This window comes from Ovis canadensis, chromosome 1 (assembly GCF_042477335.2).
Source record: "Ovis canadensis isolate MfBH-ARS-UI-01 breed Bighorn chromosome 1, ARS-UI_OviCan_v2, whole genome shotgun sequence".
NCBI lineage: Eukaryota > Metazoa > Chordata > Mammalia > Artiodactyla > Bovidae > Ovis > Ovis canadensis.
In genome coordinates, this window is record NC_091245.1 from 190,417,303 (window position 1) to 190,429,641 (window position 12,339).

At 40.9% G+C, this 12,339-nt stretch overlaps 1 protein-coding gene across 2 annotated transcripts in view; it reads left to right on the plus strand.

The window, feature by feature from the left end:
• SLC49A4 (solute carrier family 49 member 4) overlaps nt 1–12,339 on the plus strand; it is a 98,325-nt gene that overhangs the window by 59,577 nt on the left and 26,409 nt on the right. For both annotated transcript variants that reach the window (XM_069555716.1, XM_069555717.1), the window contains exons 6-7: nt 4,756–4,823; nt 9,318–9,445. In XM_069555716.1, the coding sequence (XP_069411817.1) occupies nt 4,756–4,823; nt 9,318–9,445 (196 nt within the window). The remainder of the gene's footprint in view (nt 1–4,755; nt 4,824–9,317; nt 9,446–12,339) is intronic.

The following is a 12,339-nucleotide window of genomic DNA, read 5'->3' on the forward strand; positions in this document are numbered from 1 at the left end:
ATATGGTTCTATTTCTTTCTTTTTCTTTTTCTGTAAAGTTCCATTTCTCATTTACACCACTCTTAGGCATGGTAGTGGTTTAATTGCCAAGTCGTATTTGACTCTTGCGACCGCATGGATTGTAGCCCACCAGGCTCCTTCCATCCATGGGATTTCCCAGGCAGGAATTTTGGAGTGGGTTGCCATTTCCTTCTCCAGGGCATCTTCCTGACCCAGGAATTGAACCGTGGTCTCCTGCATTGCAGGCAGATTCTTTACCAACTAAGCCACCAGGGAAGCCTGCTCTTAAGTATCCTGCGGCTGCTGCTGCTAAGTCACTTCAGTTATGTCCAACTCTGTGCAACCCCATAGATGGCAGCCCACCAGGCTCCCCCGTCCCTGGGATTCTCCAGGCAAGAACACTGGAGTGGGTTGCCATTTCCTTCTCCAAAGCATGAAAGTGAAAAGTGAAAGTGAAGTCGTTCAGTCGTGTCCGACTCTTCACGACCCCATGGACTGCAGCCCACCAGGCTTCTCCGTCCATGGGATTTTCCAAGCCAGAGTACTGGAGTGGGGTGCCATCACTTTCTCCGCTCTTAGGTATAGTCCCTGGCTAAAGCCTGGGGTTTCCTACAAGGCCAACGACCTAAGAGCAGGCCTCAAACTGGTATTTTTTTTTCTTCCTAGATTCATGAGGCTGTCAGTAGCTTTTCAGTCCCTTAGCTACCTTTTCTGAAATCAGTAGACACATCCCTAAGGGAAAAGTGCCCCCAAATACCCGGGCTTCCTTCTCATCTTATATCATGGTTCCAGAATTATGAATTACTTACTTGACTCTCTACTGCCTTCAGACATATTTCCCACTCCAGATTTTCTGCTTTGCAACCAGAAAATTAACCCAAACTACCTAGTGTATCTTTACTATAAGGAGAAAACCTTTTAATTTCCTCTTTTTCTGGATGGCAGGTATTCCAAGCATACTCAACTTCAGGAAGGAAAAGTGTAGCACCCATTCAGATGGTGCTGATTTTGTAGATCTTATGATTCATGTTACAAAGCCTGAGAAGCCCTTCCAAGTATGTCTCTGTACAAACTCTTAAGAGATACAGGGACTATGAATCATGGTGTGTGAAGTCGCTCAGTCATGTCCGACTCTTTGCGACCCCATGGACTGTAGCCTACCAGGCTCCTCCGTCCGTGGGATTCTCCAGGCAAGAGTACTGGAGTGGGTTGCCATTTCCTTCTCCAGGGGATCTTCCTGACCCAGGGATAGAACCTGGGTCTCCTGCATTCCAGGCAGATGCTTTAACCTCTAAGCCACCAGGGAAGACCTGAATCATACCAGGTATTAAATAAAATGAAATTTAAAATTAAATAAAAACAGATCTTCTGGGTTGGTGGACACATAGACACCCACCAATTAATTTGGACAGTCCCAAATTAATTAATTAAATTCAAGCAAAGAAATTAACTAATAATTGGAGAGAATGTTATTAACAAAAGCAAATATTATAACTAGAGAAAGCAGAAAATGGCCTGAAAGCACCAGGGTTTGTACAGTCAGATATACAGTGGTTCTTCACCTGATGTAAGACCCCAGTGACTAGAGAATAGATGAGAATGTTTATGGGGACTTCATAGTATAATAGGCCTCAGTCCATAGTGTTCAGTTCAGTTCAGTTCAGTTCAGTTGCTCGGTCATGTCTGACTCTTTGCTACCCATGAAATGCAGCACGCCAGGCCTCCCTGTCATCACCAACTCCCGAGTTCACTCAGACTCACGTCCATCGAGTCGGTGATGCCATCCGGCCATCTCATTCTGTCATCCCCTTCTCCTCCTGCCCCCAGTCCCTCCCAGCATCAGAGTCTTTTCCAATGAGTCAATTCTTCGCATGAGGTGGCCAAAGTACTGGAGTTTCAGCTTTAGCATCAGTCCTTCCAAAGAAATCCCAGGACTGATTTCCTTTAGAATGGACTGGTTGGATCTCCTTGCAGTCCAAGACCTCTCAAGAGTCTTCTCCAACACCACAGTTCAAAAGCATCAATTCTTCGGCACTCAGCTTTCTTTCACAGTCCAACATCCATACATGACCACTGGAAAAACCATAGCCTTGACTAGATGGACCTTTGTTGGCAAAGTAATGTCTCTGCTTTTGAATATGCTATCTAGGTTGGTCATAACCCTCCTTCCAAGGAGTAAGTGTCTTTTAATTTCATGGCTGCAATCACCATCTGCAGTGATTTTGGAGCCCAACAAAATAAAGTCTGACACTGTTTCCACTGTTTCCCCATCTATTTCCCATGAAGTGATGGGACCAGATGCCATGATCTTTATTTTCTGAATGTTGAGCTTTAAGCCAACTTTTTCAGTCTCCTCTTTCACTTTCATCAAGAGGCTTTTTAGTTCCTCTTCACCTTCTGCCATAAGGGTGGTGTCATCTGCATATCTAGGTTATTGATATTTCTCCTGGCAATCTTGATTCCAGCTTGTGCTTCTTCCAGCCCAGGGTTTCTCATGATGTACTCTGCATATAAGTTAAATAAGCAGGGTGACAATATACAGCCTTGACGTACTGCTTTTTCTATTTGGAACCAGTCTGTTGTTCCATGTCCAGTTCTAACTGTTGCTTCCTGACCTGCATATAGGTTTCTCAAGAGGCAAGTTAGGTGGTCTGGTATTCCCATCTCTTTCAGAATTTTCCACAGTTTATTGTGATCCACGCAGTCAAAGGCTTTGGCATAGTCAATAAAGCAGAAATAGATGTTTTTCTGAACTCTCTTGCTTTTTCGATGATCCATAGTGTTAATGAATGCTAAATGCAAGAAGAGAGGCTGTTCTGAAGAACAGAGAATCCTCTTGCCCCACATATGAGTAGTATGAAAGAAAAACTATAGAGAAGATTTAAGTTTCTGGTGTTATTTTTCTCCAGAGAACATTTATCTTTGCTTCTGGCACCAGACACTGGTAGAACAAGAAGATTTGTGTAAAGTTATTGTAATACTAAGAGTAGGCTAGTGAAAGTGAAAGTGAAGGTGAAGTCACTCAGTCGTGTCCGACTCTTTGGGACCCCATGGGCTGTAGCCTATCAGGCTCCTCTGTCCATGGGATTTTCCAGGCAAGAGTTCTGGAGTGGATTGCCGTTTCCTTCTCCAGGGGATCTTCCCGACCCAGGAGTCGAAGCTGGGTCTCCCGCATTGCAGGCAGATGCTTAACCGTCTGAGCCACCGGGGAAGCCCAAGAGTAGGCTAAGAATGCCAAAATTCTGAGACTGAAGAAGACGTTTGTTTCTCACTCACATAGGTATCTAGGACGGTTTGCCTAATAATCTAGGACAGTTGTTCACAGTTTGGATTGCTCTCTTGCTTACACTGATATAGACACCTAGGTTACTTCCACTTTGAAGCTCTTCTATCTCCTAGGGCCTTGTCATTACATGCATGGGTGAAAATGGCTGACTGTCTAGATTCCAGCTGGCAGAGAGGGAAAGAAAGCATTGGAGGAGGCATACAGTTGCCTTCTAGGTTCTAGCCTAGAGATGGCACACCTCACGTTTTTCCACTTCCATTATTGAGAACTTAGTCATGTGGTCCCATGTAGCTGAATATGGGCCAGAACATGTAAACTAGCTAAATGCCTTGGTAGGATAAGATATAATATATTTTGGTGGACAGCTGACCAGTTCTATCACATCTGTAATGAAAAATATGACTAGAAAAATATTAAGAGATAGAATTTAGTTTGGGCAGCTCCCAAGTGCCAGGACAAGTTTGAACTTTGTCCTATAACCACAAAGAAAGCCAATAACTGTTTCTGAGCAGGGAAGTGAAATGATTGAAATAATTATTCTGGAAATATTGGGCAAAAAGATTGCTACTACTGGAGTCCAGAAGTACAAAATAAGAAAATAAGCAATTGTGATGTCCATGATGGGGAAGGAGAAAAGACAAAATGCACCAGTACTGTTCAGAACACATGGAATGTCAAGTATTGACGGCAAACAGATATTGGGCACTTTGCATTGATTAACTTATTTAATTCTCAGAAAAATCCTCATTATCCCCATCCTACTAATGAGAAAACTGAGACAAGGGGTGCGCGTTGCGACAGAAGCCAAGTCATAGAATTAAAGCTACGTGAGTGATTAGCAAATGTAGGCAGCATTTGTAGATTGCTCTGAGCAAGTTTGTCTATGAAGGTAGGGAAGAGACGAGACATTAGATGATGGAGAAACATCATCGGGTAACAACCACAGCCCTGACCGTTACTGAGCACTTCCTGTACGTTGACTGCTGATCTAAGGTTTGTGTGTAGGTTATCTCACGTCCATGGTATAGGTAAGAAGACCTAATTTGCCCAGAGTCACAAAGCTAGTAAATGACAGGGCTGGAAATGTTTTCTTCGGGAGTAGAACGAGCTGTCCATTTGAAATCCAGCTCAAAATTCTTTGTCTTCTCAGGTACTAACCTGTGTTCTCTCTCTCTCCCACCGCAACCCTCTTTTTCCCCCATTCATCTGTGTTCTCTTAATACATTTTGACTTGGACCAGACATTTTAGCACTTAATTATTGCCTAGTACTTTCCTGGTATTTATTTAGATAAGTTTGTATTAACTAGTCACACATGAATCCTTTCATTTGATTCATTTTCTTAAATAGTATTTCCTAAATTTGACACCTTTTAGCTATTAACATACTGATTAAAGACTATTTTTTCCATGCCTTCTAAACTGCAACATGATAATCTTGTATTAAATGTGTCTGCCACTTTCTTAACAGGTAGATGCTGGCTGGATTGGATTTTGGTCTATAGTTGGAGGCTGTGTTGTTGGAATAGCTATGGCAAGGTGAGAATATTTTACGGTAAACATGTGAGTGAGCAGAATCAAAAAAAAGAGCCCAAAGGGAAACTCAGCTACCCTAGATAAACATTAACATTTAAGGGAAAGTAAAACAGGCAAAAGTCAAAAAAAGGACACTTGTTCAGGCTATAAGAAAATCCATGCACAGTAGGTAGAATTTGCTGCTACAAGAAACCTTCTCAGGAGTCCACTGTAAAATGTTCTTGGAGACTAGAGATGTATTTCCAGTGTATTAAGCTTCCTCTCTCCATGTTTTTAAAGAACAGCATCTACAAATGGGACTCAAAGAAAGATGATACAATAATAAAGGCAGATTGATAGTTACCAGGAGTAGAAAAGAATTGAAGGGAATCATTCATAAGAGCATACCTAGAATTTTCCATGAAAAGTCAGTATCCTGATTAGCAAATATTTATTTCTGGCCTTTTTTGACAGGTTTGACCCTATGGTTATCCCATTTTGATGAAAAGTGCCCAGAAAGACTTTGAGTTTTATCAAACTCTCTTTAATCTTAACCCAATATGACAACACATTTTTAGAATGAGTCAGAATAAGGGAAAATCTCATTTATTCTAAAAAAAAAAAGAAAAGAAAAGAATGAAAATGTCACTCATGTAGGTGACTACCTATAAAACCACTCTTGGTGTTTCCAGTGAGATATATTCATTCACTTTTCGATCTGGGTTACAGATATGAATTTGGGAGTCGTCCACCTGTAAGTAGTAAGTAAGGCCACAGCTGTAGGTGGGAATACCTAGGAAAATAGTATAAAGAAAAAAGAGAAGAATCTAGGACTGAGTTTGAAAAACTCCAAAGACAAATGAGTGAGCAGACATGTAGGAAGAAACCTAGGGAAGTGCAATGTCATGCACTCTAAGAAGGAAATGATCACCAATGTAGGATGCTACTGAGATGTCAGGACTGATTTAGGAACATGTGAGAGTTCATTTGGGGCTTAGCTGAGGGGTGAAGGCAAGATGAAATGTGGAAGCAGTGAAAATGCAGAAGTATTTTGAGACATATTCCTTATAAAGGAAGGAGATAGCTGTGAGGTTGACAAAAATGTTTGGGGTATAGTTTCTTGGGCTTTATTAATATGAGTATTATGGACTGAATGTGTCACCTCAACATTCGTATATTGAGACTCTATTCTCCAGTGTGTTGGTATAAGGAGATGGGGCCTTGAGACGTGGTATAAACTGAAAGTTCGTCTCCCCAAAATCAACCATTGAGATCCTAATCTCCAGTGTGATGGTATTAGGAGATGGGGCCTGTGAGAGCTGATTGGGTCATAAAGGCAAAGCCCTCATGAATGGGATCAGGACTCATAAAAAGGACCACGAGAGCTCCCCTGTGCTTCTACCACATGAGGACCCAGAGAGCAGTTGGCAGTTTGCAGCCCAGAAGAGGGCCTTACCAGAACTCGACCGTGCTGGCACCCCAATTTCAGACTTCTAACCTCTGGAACTGTGAGAAATAAAGTTCTGTGGTTTATAAGCAAAAAAAAAAAAAAAAAATTCATTCACTTTCCAAATCATTTTACCCTATTTAATCAAAAACAAAATTGGGTAATCAACTTTACCAGGAAGGGAAGAATATAGCTACATATTTGGGGAGATCAAGTAAGATAGGTGAAACACCTAACTGTCTAAATACTTAAACATAATTGACACAGGATAATATTATATCTAGACCTTATAGGTTGCATAGTGTTTCTGGGCTAATAAAAGAATATATTGACACTTATTTCTAAATCACTTTTTCTGAGGTTTTTATAAGTTAGGAAATATAATAAAATCAAAAAGCTAAAGAAGAATATGAGCACAGCTATTTGTATGAAATCACTACACTGATACTATCACTTTTGATAAGAATCCTATTTAATTTTTCTAATTAAATCTCCAAACCAATGATAGTGAGTCATCATTTACCAAATCCTTTTCTGAGCATCACATCAGTCAAAGAGGGACAAATCAGACATATATGCCTTTCTCTGTATTTTTTCTACAAACCCTTAATTTTAACTTTATGGAAATAGAACTAGAGGGGAAAATTAGAATGAGGACATTTCTGTTTTTAAATTGTTGAAATGGAAGTTTTAAAAAGTGTAACCCTTACTCTGGAATCCAAAGTCAATTATAATATCTTCTAAGCCTAAAATCATTTTTTAAAGTATATTCAAAATAGCCTTTATGGGGTCCCTAGAATGGAATCTCCTTATAGACATGAGTGCTTTAGGTGATTGTTTTTTCATGTGTGTGCTTATGTTACTAAAGGTTGGGCTTCCCTGGTGGTTCAGATGGTAAAGAGTATTCTTGCAATGCAGAAGACTCAGGTTCGATCCCTGCATAGGGAAGATTCTCCTGGAGAAGGGACTAGTAACCCACTCCAGTATTCCTACCTGGAGAATTCCATGGACAGAGGAGCCTGGCAGGCTACAGTCCATGGCATTGCAAGGAGTCAGACACAACTGAGCGACTAACACTTTCATTTTCACATACTACTTGAGGTTACTACTAAATGTACTACTTTGGTCTTAACAGTACACTTTGATGGTATTAGCCCATTTGAAAGGACTAGGTCTCCAAAATTGGTGGTCAGTTTAGTCTTATGTGATCAGGCCCTGGAAAACTTACTAACTGTTCAACTTCACTCAACTGGTTGTACCAGAAAACTGTTGTATTCTCTCATACCAGCCATCTGCCTATCTCACCAGTAAGTTCATGCCACATCACTTAATATAAACCAAAAAAGTAATGAGCATAGAATTAAAACAAAGCTTTTGGATTCTCTTGAGGAGCATTTCCATCAAGCTGTGGAACATTTTTCAGAGTACATAAGAATTTTCTTTTTGTCAACTTTCATAGTAGAGAACTAAGCAAAGTCACTGGGCAAAGGTGCATCATTTTTCCCACCAAAAGATGGCATCAGCTCTCCTAGGAAGTCGTTTTAGTCTAGATAACACCTTACAAACATGATTAACCACGTCATGTCAAATACGTGCAAAATGAAAGAGAGTATTGCAAGTCATATCATTACAATAGAAATTAAAATCTATTTTACAAGAGCAAAGAGAAAACATGGTAAATGTTATATTTGTGAAGGGATCAGTTTTTCTACAATAGTAACAGTTCTGAAGGACAGAGTAAGTTGTGTACAGGCAGAGGCAGACTGTTGTGCTTATACAATCAGTGGTTCATCAGCAGATGAGGAAAAACGGTTGGCAAATGGACAGGTTTTTGGTCATGACTAAATAGTAAGTACCTCTACCAGGAGTTTCATTATAATTCAAGACAAAGCAGGATTTTCAAGAACTTAAAATGCTATGAACCATTATGAACAAATTTTGTAGAACACATTCAGGATTCTAGAGGTATGTTCTTGCTCTTACAAACCTTACAGTCTGATAGGGAAGAAAAGCAATAAATGCAAAAGCAAGAGATACTTCAATAAATACCGTGGAGAAAATAAAGAGTGTGAGGATGGGTTGGGGAGGGCCATGAGCACGGAGAGCCTTCCTGAACTGAGACCTGAATGACCTAAGGAGTAAGCAGGAGTAAGTCATGTGACAGTCTGGAGATGCCGGCATTCCAGGACAGGGGCAGAAGCTACAGCTGCTAGGGGAAACAACCTTAGTATGTAGGAGAAACAGAAGCAGGGCTGTGGGAGTGAAGAATAGTAAGGCAAAGGGAAAGTGGAGGCAGAAACCAGATCATATAGGAAGGACCCCAAAGGCTCTGATGTAAGGATTTATATTTGGCTCTACATGACTTTGAATTTTGGGAGAGCTGTCTTTGTAAGTTTTTAATCAACATTGCCCCATTTTCTAAGCCTAGGACATTATGTTGGAGAAGGCAATGGCACCCTACTCCAGTACTCTTGCCTGGAAAATCCTATGGATGGAGGAGTCTGAAAGGCTGCAGTCCATGGGGTTGCTGAGGGTCGGACACTACTGAGCGGCTTCACTTTCACTTTTCACTTTCATGCATTGGAGAAGGAAATGGCAACCCACTCCAGTGTTCTTGTCTGGAGAATCCCAGGGATGAGGGAGCCTGGTGGGCTGCCATCTCTGGGGTCGCACAGAGTCGGACATGACTGAAGTGACTTAGCAGCTTAGCAGCAAGACATTATGTGCTCATTATAGGATGTTTGGAAATTATAGAAAAATATATAAAGAAAGTAAAAGTGGCAATTAAAAACTAAGAATCTATCCTGTAACTTATATTAATAGATACATAACAGAGATCACATTTTATATGTTTTTTAAAAGGAAAAAAAAAATCACACAGCAACACTTATCATGTACAGATACTCATGCACACAAGCACATAAAATGTATCAGTTTTTAAAAATGTAACAACTTGCTTTTAGAAGAATGCATTGAAAAGTTTCAAGATACTATTGTTTAATGAAAGTGTGTCATTGATGTAAAGAGGATTTTAAAAATCCAGCTAGGATTAATACATTGTTTCTTTCCAGGTTTGCAGATTTTATCAGGGGCATGCTGAAACTAATTCTGCTCCTCCTGTTTTCTGGGGCTACACTCTCATCCACGTGGTTCACCCTGACCTGTTTGAACAGCATCACACACCTGCCTTTAACCACAGGTAAACACAGACTGTTTTGAATTTTGAATGAATATTTTCAGTTTATAAAAGCATATATACACTGACAGTAGGGCTTTTTCCATAAGTAATTGTTATGTATACAAACTCAATGAAACTAAGCCATGCCCGCGGGGCAACCCAAGACGGGCGGGTCATGGTGGAGAGGTCTGACAGAATGTGGTCCAGTGGAGAAGGGAATGGCAAACCACTTCAGTATTCTTGCCTTGAGAAACCCATGAACAGTATGAAAGGCAAAATGATAGGATACTGAAAGAGGAACTTCCCAGGTCAGTAGGTGCCCAATATGCTGCTGGAGATCAGTGGAGAAATAACTCCAGAAAGAATGAAGGGATAGAGCCAAAGCAAAAACAATACCCAGCTGTGGATGTGACTGGTGATAGAAGCAAGGTCCAATGCTGTAAAGAGCAATATTGCATAGGAACCTGGAATGTCAGGTCCATGAATCAAGGCAAATTGAAAGTGGTCAAACGAGATGGCAAAAGTGGACATCGACATTCTAGGAATCAGCAAACAAAAATGGACTGGAATGGGTGAATTTAACATGGATGACCATTATATCTACTACTGCGGGCAGGAATCCCTCAGAAGAAATGGAGTAGCCATCATGGTCAACAAAAGAGTCCAAAATGCAGTACTTGGATGCAACCTCAAAAACGACAGAATGATCTCTGTTCGTCTCCAAGGCAAACTGTTCAATATCACAGTAATCCAAGTCTGTGCCCCAACCAGTAATGCAGAAGAAGCTGAAGTTGAACGGTTTTATGAAGACCTACAAGACCTTTTAGAACTAACACCCAAAAAAGATGTCCTTTTCATTATAGGGGACTGGAAGGCAAAAGTAGGAAGTCAAGAAACACTTGGAGTAACTGGCAAATTTGGCCTTGGAATGCGGAATGAAGCAGGGCAAAGACTAATAGAGTTTTGCCAAGAAAATGCACTGGTCAGAGCAAACACCCTCTTCCAACAACACAAGAGAAGACTCTACACATGGACATCACCAGATGGTCAACACCGAAATCAGATTGATTATATTCTTTGCAGCCAAAAATGGAGAAGCTCTATACAGTCAACAAAAACAAGACCAGAAGCTGACTGCGGCTCAGATCATGAACTCCTTATTACCAAATTCAGATTCAAATTGAAGAAAGTAGGGAAAACCACTAGACCATTGAGGTATGACCTAAATCAAATCCCTGATGATTATACAGTGGAAGTGAAAAATAGATTTAAGGGACTAGATCTGATAGGTAGAGTGCCTGATGAACTATGGAATGAGGTTCGTGACATTGTACAGGAGACAGGGATCAAGACCATCCCCATGGAAAAGAAATGCAAAGAAGCAAAATGGCTGTCTGGGGAGGCCTTACAATAGCTGTGAAAAGAAGAGAAGCGAAAAGCGAAGGAGAAAAGGAAAGATATAAGCATCTGAATGCAGAGTTCCAAAGAATAGCAAGAAGAGAATAGAAAGCCTTCTTCAGTGATCAGTGCAAAGAAATAGAGGAAAAGAACAGAATGGGAAAGACTAGAGATCTCTTCAAGAAAATTAGAGATACCAAGGGAACATTTCATGCAAAGATGGGCTCGATAAAGGACAGAAATGGTATGGACCTAACAGAAGCAGAAGATATTAAGAAGAGGTGGCAAGAATACACAGAAGAACTGTACAAAAAAGATCTTCATGACCTGGATAATCACGATGGTGTGATCACCCATCTAGAGCCAGACATCCTGGAATGGGAAGTCAACTGGGCCTTAGGAAGCATCACTATGAACAAAGCTAGTGGAGGTGATGGCATTCCAGTTGAGCTCTTTCAAATCCTGAAAGATGATGCTGTGAAAGTGCTGCACTCAATATGCCAGCAAATTTGGAAAACTCAGCAGTGGCCACAGGACTGGAAAAGGTCAGTTTTCATCCCAATTCCAAAGAAAGGCAATGCCAAAGAATGCTCAAACTACCGCACAATTGCACTCATCTCACGTGCTAGTAAAGTAATGCTCAAAATTCTCCAAGCCAGGCTTGAGCAATACGTGAACCATGTACTTACAGATGTTCAAGCTGGTTTTAGAAAAGGCAGAGGAACCAGAGATCAAATTGCCAACATCCGCTGGATCATGGAAAAAGCAAGAGAGTTCCAGAAAAACATCTCTTTCTGCTTTATTGACTATGCCAAAGCCTTTGACTGTGTGGATCACAATAAACTGTGGAAAATTCTGAGAGATGGGAATACCAGACCACCTGACTTTCCTCTTGAGAAATCTGTATGCACGTCAGGAAGCAACAGTTAGAACTGGACACGGAGCAACAGACTGGTTCCAAATAGGAAAAGGAGTACATCAAGGCTGTATATTGTCACCCTGCTTATTTAACTTATATGCAGAGTACATCATGAGAAACGTTGGACTGGAAGAAACACAAGCTAGAATCAAGATTACCGGGAGAAATATCAATAACCTCAGATATGCAAATGACACCACCCTTATAGCAGAAAGTGAAGAGGAACTCAAAAGCCTCTTGATGAAAGTGAAAGAGGAGAGTGAAAAAGTTGGCTTAAAGCTCAACATTCAGAAAACGAAGATCATGGCATCTGGTCCCATCACTTCATGGGAAATGACGGGGAAACAGTGTCAGACTTTCTTTTTTGGGGCTCCAAAATCACTGCAGATGGTGACTGCGGCCATGAAATTAAAAGACGCTTACTCCTTGAAAGGAAAGTTATGACCAACCTAGATAGCATATTCAAAAGCAGAGACATTACTTTGCCGACTAAGGTCTGTCCTGTCAAGGCTATGGTTTTTCCAGTGGTCATGTATGGATGTGAGAGTTGGACTGTGAAGAAGGCTGAGGGTTGAAGAACTGATGCTTTTGAACTGTG